Raw genomic sequence first — 19,189 nt, forward strand, 5'->3', positions numbered from 1 at the left:
TATTAGTTATTTCGTAATCAGCAATCATAACCATCAATTCAGAAGAAGAATATGCCGTTTGGAAGAGGGATCAATTGTACCCAACTCTAGGGGATCAATTGTACCCATAATCAACATTTTAGTAAAAAATTTTGAAAAAAGTTGAGAGTTTTCCATTGCTTTGAAAATATGGCATTATGAAGTTCATTTTACGCTCGAACGATTGATACATTGGAACAAATATTTTTTTCATAATTTTCGCATGTAAGGAACATTTTAAAGTGATGAAAAAAGATCTTCAAGTTACATTTTGTAAAATTTTTCAAACCAAGTTCAATTACTCAAACAATTATTTTGTTAAAAAAATTTAAACTACAAGCATTGTTATTTTGCTCATTTTGACACATTTTTCTAGAACATTTGATCTTTGTAAGACATTCCAGTTTCGAGATATAGCTAAGGAATCAAGTATCCCCAGGGATCAAGTATCCTCATTCTCCCCTATACAAACACATTTTGGGGATATCGGATAATCATAGTAAATTAAATTTCACAGTATAATTTTATGTATTGGTTTATTTGTTGTAACGGTCTTCGCGTTTAATGTATTTTAGTTTAGGAGTGCAGATTTTTTGGTGAGTTCTATATGGTAATTTATATATTACATTAATATCAGTGCTGTACATACTCTCTGCCAATCTTAGATCACGAATACTTTTAATTTTCATTTTCTTTAATGTCATGTCTCGCTTACATCTGTTTCTTCTTTCTCCCTTGTTTAACATCAATACGATTTGAGTGTTTTTGATCGATATATTATACTATATAGTTCAATCTACTTAATAATACGACTATTTTTGTTGCTGTACGCATACTTAAAACCTCTGCTTTTGTTTCTATCAGTCAAATGAAATGCGACGTTGGATGCGATCTTCGTTCTAACATGAGGGAAACGAAATCTCTTCTTGCTGCATTAGTATGAACTTCCATGTGTGGAATTGTATTGTGACAAATAATGTCAAACATTTGCAAATAGGAATATGGTTAAAAATAGTATAATTTATAATTTTAATTTTACATAACAACTCAAGCATTTGAAAATCTATTTGAACGTTCAACATGCGATTAAAAGCAAATAAAATCAAGAATATCCCATCCAACATCGTATTCTACTACACAGGGATGAGAGAAAAATAATGATGTACCATATACTATTTGTCTTGACTGAGGATCAAATGTTCAGCTGGTTGACAATCAAATAGTTTTGGAGCTCGTCCAAGTAGAGAGTTCTCAGTTGGATTCGTAAGGCTAAAAATAACCGAGTTGCAGCTTTTCTTTCTTAGATTTCCTTCAAGATGAGAAATTTGCCCGAGGGTATCTTAACATTTTAGTGAAATATTGTTTAATTCCAAGAAAGGGAACATTTTTCTCAGGTATATGTATATATATCGTAAATAGTATTCCACAACATTTTGTTCAATATTTAAATATTCTGTTTTTCTTTAAAATTTGTAGTGAAAACTGATATGCGATAAGACATTGTTCAATAAAGCTTTTGCTGCCATTACGGTACATATACATATATTAGCAATTGTGTTGCTCGATTTTCACGACGATTTCAAAAACATTGTTAAAATAAATCCTGATTCAGACATTCAGGTGGACGAGTTTTCGTTGTGCAATTGATTGGTAAATTTTGCGTGCATAAAACGTACACCGAAGAGGTCAAGCCTTAACATTTAATCGTGGTTTCGAAGTCGATAGTCGCGGTGCAGTAACGATAACAATAATGACATTCGTTAAAAACCCAAAAACATCAACAATTAAGTAAAGTCTCTCTTATAAATCAACATAAATTCGATTGTTTTTCGTAGAATAACACAACTTAGATGCGATTTTGTTGCTTCAAAAATAATGCTTTAAGAATTATCTTCTTATATCATTCCTAAAAATAGACAGTTAGTTTCGTAAGTATTTAGTAATAGTGTTAGTAATTTTTGATCACACTAGTTTTGTTTTATATAATTTATTGCGAAAGAAACTAGTGTGAAGATAGCTTAACTGAGCTTTCTAGTACTATTTTTTTGAATCTAGTTGCTTTGTTTATAGTAGTAATATATAAGCCTTAATGATTGTAACTTCGGAAAGCGCTTAGATGTTATCGATTTTGTATGATTTAAAATAATTCCAACAGAACGAAAATTTCGGAAACTGAGAAGCATGGTGGTGGTATGATGATTTTGTTTTCACTATTTGGGAGAATGCATCAGGAGATCCAATTTTTGGTGGGGTACAACAAACGAACCATATTACGTAAAAGACGTATGGATACGTCCGATGAGTGTGGCATTAGTGATCGTTTATGACATGCAATATCTAACCTATTTCATACGACGACGGCTTTAATGATTCCTTGATCAATTAATACTGATTGCCACCGTACGCATTATTAGGCTGCTGAGGTGCTGCAAATGGATTTCGCGGAGCACCGCCAGGAACGTCCAAAGCTCCTCCAGTGGTTTGATAGGTTCCATATCCGTTATCCGCATTTTGAGTTCCGATTTCGTTGAGTCGCGTACTTGAGAGGGCTCGAGGGATAGGATTACTCGGAACACCATGTGGAGCCAGATGAGAGGTTTCTTCGGCAACCTGAAATAAATGTAAGACAAATAAGTATCCACCTATTAATGGTATCTTCTTGCTGTCCCCAGACCTGATGAGGATCTTCCGTTGTAGGAATTTCAGATATGAAACCCTGCTCTTTTCGATAGAAATTGATGAACACAAATCCGGCTAAGACGAAGATGCAGATGACTCCATAGCCACGGAATGTGGCCGTTGTGCCGAAGTAGTTTACGAACATGCCTCCGATGACGGCTCCACAACCTCGACCTAAACCGTGATGAAGTCCTTGAAGCACGCCTGTGGAGAAAAATTTAGAAGTTTCATAACATCAACATTTTAATAAAATACTCCTGAACGGGATAAACCACGCAATATGTAACTGGTAAAATGAATGCAAAATCTGGTATTACCTTGAGCGGATGCTCTCAACTGCTGCGGGGTATTGTGGGCAATGTAAGAACAACAGGCAGCCCAAACAGCGGCATGGGTTATTCCTATAGTATAGAATTAAATTTGAAAAAATGTTGTCTCCTCAAATGTATTTTAAAATGCGTACCTTGCATGAACTCGAATGGCAGCACCCACCACGGATTTTTTAGGTATGAAATATAGAGGAAACGTAAGATGTTGCCGACTAAGCCGAGGCAGAGAACCTGCATAAAAATAGATTTTAAGGTATCTCTAAAAGGTGAGAAATGAAAACAAATTTCACCTTAACATGTCCAATTTGGGTGATGAGTCGAAAACTGAAGAAGTAAGCAAATATTTCGGAAATGTGGTTAATGACCGAGGCAACTCCGAACAACGTTGGAGAACCGCCGTAATCCTGCAGATGCCAGAATAGGAACGTGAAAATCAACCCGATGCCGAATCCCATGAACCAAGCCACGAATAGGAACGAGGCACATTTCAGGTCTTTGAACTGCTTGATGACGGTGATCCATTCGGGAATCTCGCGAGTTGTTTGTGCAAATATTTTAGTCTGTAAAGGGTATTATGTATTGAAATTTAATTTAACTGAGCTCTACATTGTGGAAAACGCAACAAACCTGAGCACCAAGGGCTTGAGCCGGAGGCGCAGCACTGGCCATGCCACCTCCAGATGCGGCCAGTGCAGGCAATTGCAGCTGTTGGGCAAGCTGATCCTGCATCTGTTCTTCACGAGTTGGTTCCTGGGGAGGTTTCTCCACTTGTATTTCTTGGGGTTCCTGACAAACAAAAAAGTTATGAGTAAATATTTGAGTTTCAAATAGTTTTGATTCATTAAACTGAGTCGATTTAAGATCATTTTTGAATTTCTCAAACCCTGAGGTCTTTAAACCTTCGTTCTGGCTTAAAACTCATCCATGATTTTTTGCCGAACTTTTAAGTAAGGTTTACATTAGTAAATTTGAACTTTTAAATTTGATGGAAAAATTTAATATTTTGTACTAATCAACCACATTTTCTTTCTTATGGATTTTGTGCCAATTCTCTAAAGGAAATTTTTCCCTGAACAACTTTGTCGAAGACTGTAACTTCGTATTTCATTAGGTAAGAAAGTTATTAGCTGTTTAACAGGGGTATGTCTTTTCTTCTTCTTCTTTTACCAACATAGCCAAAACGTGTAAGCATCCTGGAAAATGAAAAGACTTGCGTCCTTCATTTTTCTTTTCAATGTTATCTCTGTTACATAAAACATGCATTGCAGAGATAACTACGGCCAGGCCAACCATGTGGTAATTACCGCAAAAGATTCTGGAGCAAGGGGAGGAATAAAGCATGGAGTTCCCTACCACTGCACTTACTTAAATACCTACAGCATAATTTGAAAATAACTCCACTAATCTAATGACAATGTGTATTAGGAAAATAACGTTTAATATAATGGAAAAGGTTTGATCTCACCAAATAAGTGTCGGAAGTTTTCGACTAGAAAACTTTTCCTCTAGTCCGGAGCAACTGACTTTAAAATTCCTTCCGAACTCTCCCAACCAGGATTCAGCATACCGAAACAAAGTGCGAACCACTCCGGGAACAACCACCAGTCACTTAATCTATCATTTTCCACTGTTTAATTTTAAAATTTCTAGTTTTATTGTAATTGATTTAAAAAAATTAAGGAGGAAAACAAAAACGCGTGCTATGCCCAAAAGTCATGGCTTACTCCAATCTGTTTAACAGGGATATGTCTTTTGGCATTAAAAATCAAAAAAATCAATTGACATTACTGCTGGTTGCCTAAAAAGGTATGACGTGACTACTTTTCATGCAATACTTCACGAGGCACAAGCAGTGATGTCAATTAAATTAATTGTTTTTCAATGCCAAAAGACATTCCCCTGTTCAACAGCTAATAACTTTTATGCCTAATAAGATACGAAGTGACGGTCTTCGACAAAGTTGTTCAGTGGAAAATTTCATTTAGAGAATTTATAAATTGACACAAAAACCATTAGCTGGCTCGGTTTCACAGAACAAACAAAAATGATATTGATTTTTCAGTACAAAATATTCAATTTTCCCATACAAACCTAAAAGTTCAAATACACTCATGTAGATAAATGAGTTTTGACCAAAATAAACTTTTGTGCCTTTGTCTGAACAATCACTCATTGTGAGTTTACTATTGCTCGGAAAAATATTATTCTTATATCAATGGAATCCACAAATGTTTGTCAAAATGTATTGAAAAATGGTTTTGATGAAAATCAAACGTCATCAAAGTTATCTAAGAGTAAAGTACTATGAGTTCGAATGTCGTGAAAAGGCCTCCGTCTCGAATGGGTTAAGACCCTTGAAAAATTCAAAAATGTCCCCGAATCAACTCAGTCTATTGATACATACCGAGTAGTCGTATTTGAAGCTAATTTGGGTCGCCGAAATCAACGCAGCTCCCATCAAAACGGAAAAGGTGGCAAAACATATCGAGTAGTTCTTCTCCTGTTTCTCGGGACCGCAGGGGTGATCGGGGAAAGCTGTCGAGTGATCCAAAGCAATACCCACGAAGAACATTGCCAGACCCCAACCGAGGGAGCCAAACATTCGCTGATGGCCGTACCGATCGGCATCTTCTCCCAAGAGTGTTATAACGGCTGAGTCGGCCAGGGTGATAGCTGGGGCACTGAAAAACTCTCCGATGACTACCAACAGCAGAAGCAGGAAGAAAGCTTTTTGGATATCCTGAAATGTGCGATATCTGTCAGCAAAAATGGCTTCAAACAACCAGCTCATTCCACAACACTTACAGCAGTTCTGTAGACGATCGACGAAAACAACGGTGAAACCCAATCGTAGTGCAGCTTTTCATTGAAGTTGTTGGCATAGCTAACTCCCAATGGAGATTGACCAGCCGCAGCCACAGGTCGTGCAGCACGTTCAACTCTGTAAGATAGGGCTGATAACGTATCTCAACAAGCATTAGAAAGTTGATGCCAAAAGACCTACCGCGTGAAATGGCCATCAAAGTCGGTAAATTTGCCAAATGAAGCCTCTTCGAGCATTTTCTCGTCGATGGATCGTTTCAGAATCCGTTGGACTTGTGGGGTGCGCAGCTCGAAGTCGGTTGAATTTTTCCTCTCGATACAGCTGGTTGCCGGGGGTTGGATGAATCCTATCGGCAGCGTGAAGAGAATCCAAGCGGCAAGGGAAGCCAGCAGCAGCATTTTACCCTTCTTGCAACTGAAAAGAAGGAATTTCGTTATAAATTTATAGATTTTACTAAGGGTTTTGCTTTTGGTTTTTTGGTATTTTGTTATGGCCTTCAAGAATTTGTTATGATGGACAATTCATATAAACTTATGCACAAATTCTAACTGGATGAATAAACGCTAGGAACATTGCAAGTTTTTGATTTCTAAGGTTCTGAAAATACTTATTAAGCCTTATTGAAGTCTACTTTAATACTGTAATCCAGAAATTTCGGGAAAGTCTGTTCTTGATGCAAACAGTGAAAAAATAATATCAACATTTTCATAGGATTCAACCAAATACATCTGTATTGAAGGAGATGGTACCGTAATCCGGGGTAATATTGATCAGTTTTTTCAATATTTTTCGATTATTTAGGGGAATGTGGCATTAGACCGCTGCAGGTTTTGTATGGATAATCTGAAATTTATAAGTTATTACAACTCCCATACCATTTTTTGATGGTATTTTCACACATAAAAATCTCCGTACAGTTTAAAAGCGATACATTGAGTCCTGATTTAGCGCAACGAGTTTTAATTCTGTATGGATTTTTATTACATGGGGAATCAATTTTTTTTTCTTCAAAAATAGTTACAGATTTATAGAAACTTCGGAAAAATCTAAAAAAAGGCTGAATATTATTCCTCGAATTAATCTCTACAAATGATGTGAAGGTAGTATGATGCTTAGTTATTTGTTATTTGTTATTTATTTCTGATCAACGGATCACATGTTGATCCCAATGATTACTTAAAATTAAAGTTAAAAACAAAACATTTAAATCTAACTATGGGGATCTCAAGGCTCTAATCACTTTTCTTCGGAAAACATCCCTCGAAATGTCGAAGTCATAATGCTCCGAAAAACGGTTGATCCAATAGCGTGGGACAGTCGATTCGCGATGTCAGGAGGTCGGCGACAAATGAGGCACGTGTTGCTTGTCTGCGGGCTTGAAGGGTGTCGATATCTATGACGCGGCATCGATTTTCGAAGCTAGGCAAGCGAAAAGGGTCTTGCCAGTTCAGGTGTATAAGGGCATATCGCAAGAATCGCCGCTGAATGGCCTCGAGCCGATCGACACCGTTCTGGTAGTAGGGACACCAGACAGCTGAAGCGTATTCAAGGATGGAACGAACAATGCTACAGTATAAGCTTTCCAAGCAATACACGTCCTTGAAGTCCTTCGCCACTCTAAAAATGAAACCGAGACTTCTGGATGCTTTGTCATGCGCTGATCTAAGATTACGCCAAGATCGTTAACGTGGTTCACACGTGCGATGGGTTCGTCGCCGAGGAAGTACTCCGCAATTAAAGGCTGCAGCTTACGAGAAAAGCTGATGACTGCACATTTGCTGCGGTTTAATGGCAGGCAGTTAATGTCACACCACTCAGCGAAGAAGTTGAATGGACATTGCAGAAAATTGATGTCGTCGTTGTCGTTTATGGTGTAAAATAGTTTTAGGTCATCAGCATAGCAAAGTTTGGGGACGTCGAGGAGTGACAACACGTCGTTGAAGTAAATTAGGAAAATAATCGGTCCGAGATGGCTACCTTGAGGCACACCGGAGGTGGCAGGAAACTGCCTGGAAAAGGTGTCACCCGTTCGAACAATCAATTTACGACCAGTTAAGTAACTGCGGAACCAGCCGAGTAGAGTACCACAGAATCCTAAGCGTTCGAGTTTTCCGATGGCAATTTCATGGTTCACCTTGTCGAATGCAGCAGACAGATCGGTATAGATTGCATCGGTTTGAGATTTGGCAACAAAACTTTCATGCACAAAAGAAGTGAACGTTAGCAAAATACTTGTCGTAGAGCGTTTGGGCATGAATCCGTGTTGATCATTGGAGATGTTATTTTTGCAGTACGTGAAGAAAGGATCCAAAACCACCAATTCGAATTGTTTGGCAATCGAACATAAGGCAGAGATTCCACGGTAATTGTTAACATCTCTTCTATCTCCTTTTTTAAGTACCGGGAACATGTAAGCTTCCTTCCATAGTAGAGGGAAGGTGGCTCTATCTAGCGAAGCTTGAAAAATGAGCCGAATAGGGATAAGCAAAACAGGCATGAAACTTTAAAAAAAAACAGCTGGTATCCCGTCCGGGCCCGTAGAAAAGTAATTCTTAACACGTTCGTCGCCACGGCACCCACATTCGGGTGACGGGTGTATTTCCTGGGGGGCCCCGTCACATCAAAAAGCGTGTGCCGCTCTCTTACTTGAGTTCACCGCTCAGCTTCGCCACACGTTTCAAATATGGGAGTTCTCCCTCTTTACTTTCTCTCTCTGAAAATTTCTTTGGGCCCGGCTAGTAAAACTACCAAAATGAGCGTGGCGACGAACGTGTTAAGCTTCGCTGCTGCTCTAGAGATGACTGCCTCCTCGATTTCAATACCATTTATTGAGAAGCCCAATGGCAAAACGTTCCTGACAGCGCTATCTATATGTTCTGAGGATGTTGAAGCTGAAGTGAAGATACTGGAAAATTTTTGGGCGAAGAGATCGCAGATTCCACGGTCAGAGTTCGCCGTTATGCCGTCTAAAAACATTTTTGAAGGTATACCAGGTTCTTCCCGCTGACTTTTTACGTGTTTCCAAAACGATTTTGGGCAAGTCTTGAGGTTACATTGTACGCGACGTAGATAGTTATGGTAACAACGTTCACTGGCTTTTTTATAAACGGAGTTAAGTTTACGATATATATCCTTAGTATACGATGATTTATGCTTCTTGTAGTTTCGAAGAGCACATCTTTTTGCCGTCTTCAGTTGTCGCAGCTCAGTCGTGATCCAGGGGATTCGCATATTTTTGCTACTAGAGCGTTTTGGAACGTGGCGATTGATGACATAATTCAGAATGTGTGAAAAGGTATCAGCGGCAGCGTTGGGATTAGAAAGGTCAAGCTCAGATACCCAGTCGATAGTGCCCAGAATGTGAGAGATGTCATCGAAGTTGGCGTTCTTAAAGTCAAGGTAGAAGGTCACTGGTTTTTCTACTGTAGCGTTCAGTCTAGTTACTTCGAGTGATGCCGTGAGAGCAGGGTGATGTGGGACTACTTTAACAAGCGGTGCAGGAGCGAATTCGATGGTCGGTAAACGAGGTCCATCATTGGCAAAGCAGAGGTCCAGCGTACGACCGTATTCGTTCACCACGTCGTTGATCTGGCGCAAGGTCGCTGCACTCAGGGAGGCCAATATGATGTTTAAAGGTGCCGAAAAACCCAGTAAACATGAATCGGCAGAGAGGTAACTCAAATCGACAGAGGGATCGTATCGATCTCTCTAACGATTTTGCATCATCTAATCGGCAGAGAGGAACACACCATACGCGTGCTTTGGGTGAGTGCCACGAAATAATCTAAGACACGCCCTCCAGAGAAACACACGAACACAATCCGAATCGTATGTTTCCCTTCCAGACGCGTCTGCCTGAGAAGTCGACTGCTACGATTGAAGTACGCATATAAAAAACACGGGGACAAAATCCGACCACACCGTACGGGTGTACGATTCAAACTGATTTCGCATGTACGCATTCGTATTCGTTGCCTCTAGGTATCTCGGCAGGACAAACCGAATGAGAATTTATTTGCGTTCTTGGAGTGTCTCCGAAATTAACCGTTTTATTCTAAGTTCGGTGACTCAACTCTCAATTTTTGACATGCTCTGTCGATTTCCGAGAGGACGCGCTTACTGGGGTAGAGCGTGCTGGGTCTGAGTACAGAAAGCTGCCATGGTTGGAGCACCACTTCAAACCGGGCATATTGAAGTCGCCAATGACTAGATCCTCGCTTCTTCACGGGCTTCTTCACCGGGACGCAACGAGCCAGGCTTTACGGAGACCTCGGAGCCCTTCGACTCAGTCGCGCTGATTCCTGCCAGCGGCATCAGTCGTCCCGGCCCTGAGTTCGATTGCGGCGATGAGGTTCTCCAGCCTGCACAAACAGGCAAATATTCAACTTTCGTTGACCTTCCCCTCCGTGATGGATTTTTCCGTTCCAGTGAACGACGATCCGGTGTGTCTGTCGGGTCTCGAGATCAACTAAGTATCTACTACCAAAATGTCGGCGGTATCAACTCCTGCGTCAACGAATATCTGCTAGCCACCTCATGCTCCAGCTACGATATTGTGGCTTTCACCGAAACCTGGCTGAACGATAGAACCCTTACCAGTCAGGTTTTTAGCTCCGACTACACAGTGTGCCGGCGTGACCGTGGTCCTCACAACAGCACTAAATCCTCCGGCGGGGGTGTTCTGATTGCCATCCGATCCGGTCTTTCAGTCACTCCAATCGACGACGAATCATGGAACGACCAGGAATTAGTGTGGATCCGTATCGATCTGGGCACTCGAAAGCTCTTCGTTGGGGTTTTATACCTACCCCCTGATCGAGCCAAAAGCGCGGTCTTCGCAGAGTCGTTTTCCCGCGGCCTTTCCCGGTTGTGTTCCCTTACTGTTCCCGAGGACGAAATTCTTATTATTGGCGACTTCAACATGCCCGGACTTAAATGGTGTTTCTCCCAGTGCGGTTTTTTGTTTGCTGATCCAGCGAGATCTTTATTTACTACGCCCTCTAGTTTGATCCTCGACTCACTCAGCACAGCAACTCTCCGACAAATTAACAGCGTCGAGAATGAGAATGGTCGCTTGCTCGATCTCTGTTTTGTTAACGACGGATCCCAATTGGCTACGATTGAACTGGCTCCTGCGCCTCTGGTTAAGCTTGTTCCTCACCACCCGGCACTGCTGCTTTCGCTTGAAATCTCTGAAGTTGTGACTCCTATCAAGAAGCCGGCATCCTTTTTTCTCGATTTCAAGAACGCCGATTATGTCGCTATTTCACAAACGCCATCGACTGGAATTCTGAGCTCGAATCTTCCGATCCAAACGCCGCTGCTATGAAGTTCTCCCATATCATCAACTACATCATCGATCGTCACGTACCAAAACGCTCAGCAGCCTCTGACCTACGTGCTCCCTGGGTCACGAAAGAGTTGCGACAAATGAAAGCACTCAAGAACAAAGCCCTCCGCTACTACTTGAGGCACAAGTCTCTCCACGCCAAAAACCAGTATCGCAAACTTAACGCAGCTTATAAAAAAGTAAGCACGCGTTGTTACCACTGCTATCTTATCCGGATTCAGCGTGGTTTTAAAACTAGACCCAAATCGTTTTGGCAGTACATTAAGGACCAACGGAAAGAATCGGGCTTACCGTCCTACATGTTTTTGGAAGACAAGTTGGCGACCTCAGACCTTGATATTTGTAACCTCTTCGCTGACAAATTCCGTAGTACTTTTGATTCTGGTTCAATATCCACGAAGCAGTTGACTATGGCGGCTAGTAACGTCCCACGTCAGAGCACTTCCTTTCATCACATCGTAATCGATGATGATACCACCCTGAAGGCGACTGCTAAGCTGAAATCGAGTGTTTCTGCAGGTCCGGATGGCATTCCAGCGACTTTTCTAAAACGCTATATATCACATATGCTGACTCCTATAAAACGAATCTTCCAACCATCGCTCACGGAATCCACGTTCCCTTCCATTTGGAAAGAGGCTTACATGTTTCCGGTCTACAAAAAAGGTGACAGGAGGAACGTTAACAATTATCGCGGTATTTCTGCCCTATCATCCGATCGCCAAACTGTTTGAGCTGGTTGTACTAGATCCATTTTTTGTTAGAATATGTGCTACTGTGTACCCCTTGTCGCTAAAATAATATTAGCGTGTTCGTCTCGTTTGGCTACACTGTCGTACGCCAACGGACGGTTTAGTTCTTAGATAGCTTTTCTCCCGATTAAACGTATATTTACAAGAGTCGCGTGCGTTTTATTTCCCCGGGATAAAACCAGTTTTCCATCAAGTCACTTTCCGTACGGCCATCGCCGATTCCGCTGCGAACCTGTCCACCTCGGAATCTAACATTTTTCTCGTATTGCAATTTTTATTTCTCTAACGAACAACATGGATTCATGCCCAAACGCTCTACGACAACAAACCTGTTGACGTTCACATCTTCCGTGCAAGACAGTTTTGCCATGGGATCTCAAACCGACGTAATCTACACCGACCTGACCGCAGCTTTCGACAAGGTAAACAACAAAATAGCCATAGCCAAACTAGATCGTATCGGTATCTGCGGCTCTTTACTGGAATGGTTCCATAGCTACCTGGTAGGACGGAAACTTATTGTACGATCAGGTGAATCATTTTCCGATCAATTCCGTGCCTCTTCTGGAGTACCTCAAGGGAGCCACCTAGGACCCATCATATTCCTGATCTACTTCAACGACGTGCTGTTGCTTCTCGATGGACCAAAACTGGCGTATGCCGACGACTTGAAATTGTTTCAATCCATCAACAGCCCCGAAGATGTCAACGTATTACAGAGCCAGTTAACATCTTCGCCGCCTGGTGTGATGTCAATTCCCGATCAGGAGAGGAAAACAAAATTATATCAAGATGAGATATTTTGATACTAATTTATTTTCTATCTAAATGAGTTATAATTCAGTACTCGTAGGATGTTAAAATATCTCAAATTATATGATCATAGCTAAATCATATCAGTTTTTGATATGCTCCAATAGACTGAGTCGATTTGGGGTCACTTTTGAATTTCTCAAACCCTGGGGTCTTAAAAGCTTCGTTTTGGTCCAAAACTCATCCATGATTTTTTGCAGAATTTTTAAGTAACGTTTACATGAGTAAATTTGGACTTTTAGGTTTGTATGGGAAAATTGAATATTTTGTACTGAAAAATCAACATCATTTTTGTTTCTTCTGTGCAACCGAGCCTGCTGATAGTTTTTGTGCCAATTTATAAATTCCTTCAAGGAAATTTCCCGCTGAACAACTTTGTCGAATATCATAACTTCGTATCTTTTTAGACAAAAAAGATATTAGCTGTTTAACAGGTGTATGTCTTTTGGCATTGATAAACAAGAAATTCAATTGACACCATTGTCTTTACTGCAGCTTGGTTCGATCGTCCCTCGAATATGCCTCGGCTGTATGGTGCCCCTACTACCAAAATGGCTCGGAGCGTATCGAGGCCATCCAGAGGCGTTTTTTGCGCTTCGCTCTCCAGAACCTGAACTGGCAAGACCCGTTCCGACTCCCCAGCTACGAAAGCCGCTGCCGCCTTATCGACATCGACACGCTGCAGGCCCGCCGGACCGCAACACGGGCCTCTATTGTTGCCGATCTGCTTTCGTCTAGAATCGACTGCCCTGCACTGCTAGAAGCACTCCAACTCAGCGTGCGATCCCGTGGCTTGAGGAATCGTAATCTTCAGCTCTTTGCTCCTCTCCGACAGAATAACTACGGAGCTAATACAGCGCTAATTGGTGCAATAAGGACGTTTAACCGCTTCTCGGACCATTTTGATTTTGACGTTTCGAGGGAATTATTCCGAAGAAGAATCCTTAGTGCTTTAAGTATAGTATAGGGTAAATTCCGTGTAATTGTAGTTTGTCTTTAATTTTTAACCTATCATTTGGATCAATATGTGACCTGTTGATGAAAATAAACAAATAAGAACAATAAATAAGAACTAGTAAGTCATCTTCTGGAGCGCAGAAGGAACTAACTTTGAAGATGCAGCGAGAAAACGACTCGGCGAGGGCAACATCTCTTGAGCGATCGGGTGGCAGATACACTACAGTTGTAACACAACGAAGATATTTGGAATTTAGAAAATATCTATCAAAAACTCAGACGAGTTTACTTCACTTATGGCATCGCTGGCTGAAAACTTGCATGCAAGTGATTCCTTCCCAGATCGAAGGAACGGTCCCGAATCGATCCGAAATCGGTCCGAAGTCGGTCAAAAATCAGTCCAAAGTCAGTCTGTTCAACAGGTGAGGATTTATAATGTTTCATCTATATACATATACCTATAAAAAGCAATTTCTGTGGGTTTGTTTGTTTGTTTGTCCTCTATAGGTTCGGCCGTCATAAGAGCTAGAGAGCTGAAATTTGGCATGGATGCTCATTAGGACCAGAAATGATGAAAAATGTTTTCAGAATTTCGGTTGACCCCTTTCGAAGGGGGTCGTCCATATAAGACAAATATTGTTTCCGCGATATTGACGTTATTTTTCGTCGGATCGTGATGAAAATTTGCACATGGGGGTTTTGAAAAATGGGAAATCAATTTCAGGTATTGAAATTTGGGTCAGGGGTCGGCAAAAGGGGTCGTCCATATTAACTTTTCAATATTTTTGTGATACTGACGTTAGTGTACATCGGATTGAGATAAAAATTTGCGCTCGGATGGTTTTAGGGACGAGCAATCGATTGCCGTTACCAAATTTTGTGTAAGGGGCCAACCAAAGGGGTCGTCCATATTCACTGTCCGCTATTTTTTGTGATACTGACGTTATTATACATCGTATTCAGATGAAAATTGGTACCCAAGAGTTTCGAATGACAAGCAATCGATTCCAGGTAATGAATTCAGTATAAGGGGTCGACAAAAGGGGTTAACCATAGTACCTTTTCAATTTTTTTTATATTGACGTTGTTATACATCGGATTGAGATAAACATTTGCACATAGGAATGATTAAGAACGAACAATTGATTCCAATTATCCAATTTTGGGTCGGAGGTCGGCCAAAGTGGACGTCCATATGAACTATTCACTGTTTTTTTGGGATATTGACGTTATTATGCAATGGTAAGGTTTGAAAATTTGCACACGGGAGTTTTGAAGAAAGGCCAATCGATTTCAGAGATCAAAGTTCGGAATTTCAATATTTGTATCAAACGAAAAAAAGGGCCTTTTTAACTGTCAAATTTTCTTTGCAATAATTACGTGAGTTTGTATCGTATAGAAACGAAAATTCATAAACGGGGGTGTTTTGGCACGGTCAATTGATTCCTGATTTCAAATTTAGTAGCAAACGACAGAAAAAGTGAACGTACATATAATCTGTCTAACATTTTTGCAATTATTGCTTGAAAATGCATTCAAAATTGCATATGAAAAAAGCCTGTAAATTGATATTCATTGAAACTGTTCATGACATATTCTAAATTGATGGCGGAACGGAGTTCGTATGGGATCAGCTAGTTCTTCATAAACCATTATTATAGTAAAACAATCTTAAATTTTACCATTTCCAATCGATTTCCGCAAACAACCTCTTGAAGCATTTGTTTTAAATGATTCACAGAATCCACAGGAAATGAAATATTTTAAATGTTAAAATTAGGTCCAAAACCATCAATAAAGTTGATATTTATTGAAAAATGCGTTATTGATCGTGTTATCTATCATTAATAATACATACAGTTGCGTTAAAATTTACACAGAAATGAAGTTCAGATGATCGATTGCAAATTAAACACTAAACATACCGAAACATACTGCGAGCGGTCAAATGACGGCAAACACCTTTTCCGTTAAAACTCTCATGTTTCTCGACCGATGTCTACAAGGTTTATAGTTTTGGAAAGCTCGTAATGTGACTCTAAATACGGTTTTCAGACAAAATTGAGTTACAATTATTTTCTCAAAGTTATTCAAAGTCGAAGAAAAAAAAAACTAAAAAACAGTCTTCGGAAAAAAGGCTATAAATCAATTATTAGGTACCGTAAAACGGGGTAACATTGATCACCGGGGTAACTTTGACCAGCAATAAATTTTTGCACATTATCATCAATAACTCAGTCTATAGTTTGAATTTTTGAAAACTGTTTTCTACATTTGAAAGCCTATTTATTGAGTATCAAATAGGCAAAATCCGGTTTGCATTTGAATTTTTTTCTGTTAGTAAAAAATCAAATTTCAAATCTTAAAATATCTATTTTTCCAAGGCTCGCAAATAAACAGCTCTCCTTATGATACCAAAAAGCATTTTGAAGCAAACGGGTGGTGGAATGTGAAAAAACAACTTTTTTTCTTTGTATATGAACAGTTATAGTGCTATTATTATAGTCATTTAATGATAAATTTTTGACATTTAAAAAATAAGGACATTTTCCAAGAGTAAGCCCGTTAAGGAACCCAATGAAATCGTTAACTTTGAGAAAAAAAATGAAAATGGAAAAAGTGGGAGCGCTTAGGGGAATGTGTGAAGGTAAAATTTCATTTGTATTATAAAGCTCAAACTATTTAGCAATTATAATTATATTTGTCCCTAAATGTAGGCAGTATCATAGTTCTTTTTTCGATTATAAATATTTTTAAAATAAAACGATAAAAATCAAGGTTAAATTGATAAACAAGCATTTGTTTAATATGATGAAGGTGTTTGGTATCCTTTATAATCAAGAAAACTCGTTAAAACCGTTAGATTGGAGACTGATCAATGTCACCCCAAAGCATCAAATTCTGAACAGAGACGAAAACGACTTTTAAATCAAATTTAAAGACGTCTAATAAATTTCTGCATCCATGTTTTAAGTTCATAGGAGTCCAGTATTGGTTTTAAAAATATGAAACATGCCACATTCCCCTTAACAGAAAAAATAATCGAAATATATTGAAAAAACTTATCAATATTACCCCGGATTACGGTACACCGTAATCAACAAGAAGAATGTTAATATCATCATAGAACAGCTGCAGAGTGAACGTGGCATGAAGTTGGCATGTTACCCTAGTTGAGTGTCCCTTTTGTGTATTTCAATTTTTACCCCTTAATGTATGCATTATGAAAAAAAAACTTACCGGTCAGCATAGCTTCCCCAAAACGGTGCCGATAGAAATTCCACAAACGGACGGGTGCCAATCAACAGTCCACACTGACCCGGATTCATGCCCATTTGTTTGAAGTAAACTCCCATTAGCGGAAACAGTGATCCAAAAGCTGCGTAGAAGAAGAAGTAGAACGTCTTCACTGGGAGCAGCTCCTGGTCCACGGTTCCGCACAGCATCTCCAGGATGTCCGACCTGCCGCGGATTTTGTGCGTAGATTCCTTCGCTTGAGGGTAGCTGTGCAGAAACCGATGGGCCGCGCGGATTAGGATATGAGAAATGACAGATAAAATCAATAATCTATTCTTGGTATCAAGGATTGATGATGGAATACACACAGAGTTGGATCGACCTCCCCCATCGCTTCCGGATCCACCATTGGCCTAGCGACGCCTTGTGGCTGCATTGGAAATTGCTGTTGTTGCTGCTGCTGATCGTAATTTCCATATTCGTTTCCCCCATAGTCGTTGTTGGAAAAGGGTTGCATTTTGGAATTTTCTAAGCACTCAAAACTAGACTAAACTAGATTTGTCTAAGCACTTTTTTCTGGTTTTAACTTATCACTGAGCTTTTGAATCAATCAAAGCACTTTCGACAAATATTTTGTTTTACAGACGATCATTCATTCATTCTTCAATGCGATGTTTGACACTTTCAATTAGAATTTGATTGATTTGTATGGAATTTGATCCATTCACCATAATGACATAACCATATGTAGAATAGTTAAAAAACCGTGTTTCACCCTATGTTTTAGTACGTGATTCCGGTTAAATGTATATGAAATCAGCGCCCAACACACGCCGAATCACCAGAGTGTTGGAAAATGGAACTTAAAACTCTCTAACGTGAGGGAAATCCAATTTTTCTACGCTGGGTGAAAATTTCGAGCCTCCTTGAACGCGAAAGACCTAGGATCAATAAGCCCTATGCCAGAAAAGCTTGCAATCGATAAAAACTCTTTGAATAAATATCGTTTCCTTGTGCGCATGACCATCCGTTGGTTGTTCAGTCGGGGGTGTCATTGTTGTTACGACTTGTTACGACAGGATCCTGTTGAGGATTCACTGAAATTCAGTGGCCCCATTTGAACGGTACGTTGGTAGTTTAGCTTCGCTGTAGTTAAGATAGAAGAATGGGCGGCTTATTTGTCCTGTTTTGAAAATTTAACACGATACCACTGAAACTAATGCTGTAGCATTGTTATCTTACAGACTTATTATAAATTAAAGAAAATCACAAATCAAAGTTTTACAATTCTATATACCGTCAACTTTTCAACCTCAATGGCTTCTAAAAACTTAATTTCCACAGATAATCATACCGCTTGTTAAAGACGTATTCAGAAAAAATCATTGGCTTCACCAGTTTTTTTTAGATTTCTAAAAAATTTGCGATTTTCACCCTACTAAGAAAAAAGGTTAAATTGCAACAAACTTTGTTTTTTATTGAAAAATTGTTTACAAATTTATATTTTTTGATATATTTGTAATGTCAACGCATAAAGCAGCAATTGCAGTAATTTTTGGTTTCGTTCCAATTAAATTTCACTTTTTTCCTGTTAATTTTTTTTCAAGAAAAAGCATAAGAGTACTGCATACATTTAAGGGTAAAATATTACAAAAAAATCTTCTAGCTGAAATAATAAAAAAAAAAATGTTCGAATGGATGAAATTATGAAATAAACAAACGCATGATGCAAAACAATCATATTCCAGCATATTGAAACGTGAAGATTTAAAAGATGAACCTTTGGTTTGCATTTTGACGCATTTTAGCCCCGACTGGTAGCTGAATTATAAAAATATGTATTTAAAAAAAAAAATAATTGATGATTATCCGAAAAATATGTTTACACAAACAGTGTTGGTATAGGATAATAAAAGCAGTATAAAGTTTGTAGGTGATATCATTTAACCAATCCGGCATACTGGGTAAAGTTTTTTACGACATCGAAAAATGAAAAAAATTGCACATCTAAGTATTGCTCGATTTTTCAAATTTCCTCTGAGAGTCAAAAATTTAGAAAATCATCGTTTTGTTATGATTAAACGATAACTTTATCACATTATATCAAAATAAAAATTGAACAAATGTTGATTCTAACTCTGTTGTGGCAAGATGCTCGGTTTGACGGTACTTTGAGAGCTAAATTTAAGCTTTTTTTTTATAGAATTTGGGTAGGTACCATTGTTTTGAA

At 39.3% G+C, this 19,189-nt stretch overlaps 1 protein-coding gene across 1 annotated transcript; it reads right to left on the reverse strand.

Annotated features, from left to right (window-relative positions):
* Positions 1–537: 537 nt before the first annotated feature.
* On the reverse strand, positions 538–17,913 carry LOC129751076 (major facilitator superfamily domain-containing protein 6). The gene is made up of 11 exons (XM_055746357.1): positions 17,328–17,913; positions 16,963–17,226; positions 6,031–6,264; positions 5,832–5,967; positions 5,431–5,766; positions 3,654–3,812; positions 3,317–3,586; positions 3,161–3,257; positions 3,015–3,098; positions 2,693–2,901; positions 538–2,628 (listed from the first exon to the last, which is right to left on the reverse strand). The coding sequence occupies exons 1-11, from the start codon at positions 17,474–17,476 to the stop codon at positions 2,401–2,403; spliced, it is 2,166 nt and encodes a 721-aa protein (XP_055602332.1). The 5' UTR covers positions 17,477–17,913; the 3' UTR covers positions 538–2,400.
* Between the last annotated feature and the right edge of the window lie 1,276 nt (positions 17,914–19,189).

Source organism: Uranotaenia lowii, chromosome 3 (assembly GCF_029784155.1).
Source record: "Uranotaenia lowii strain MFRU-FL chromosome 3, ASM2978415v1, whole genome shotgun sequence".
Lineage (NCBI taxonomy): Eukaryota > Metazoa > Arthropoda > Insecta > Diptera > Culicidae > Uranotaenia > Uranotaenia lowii.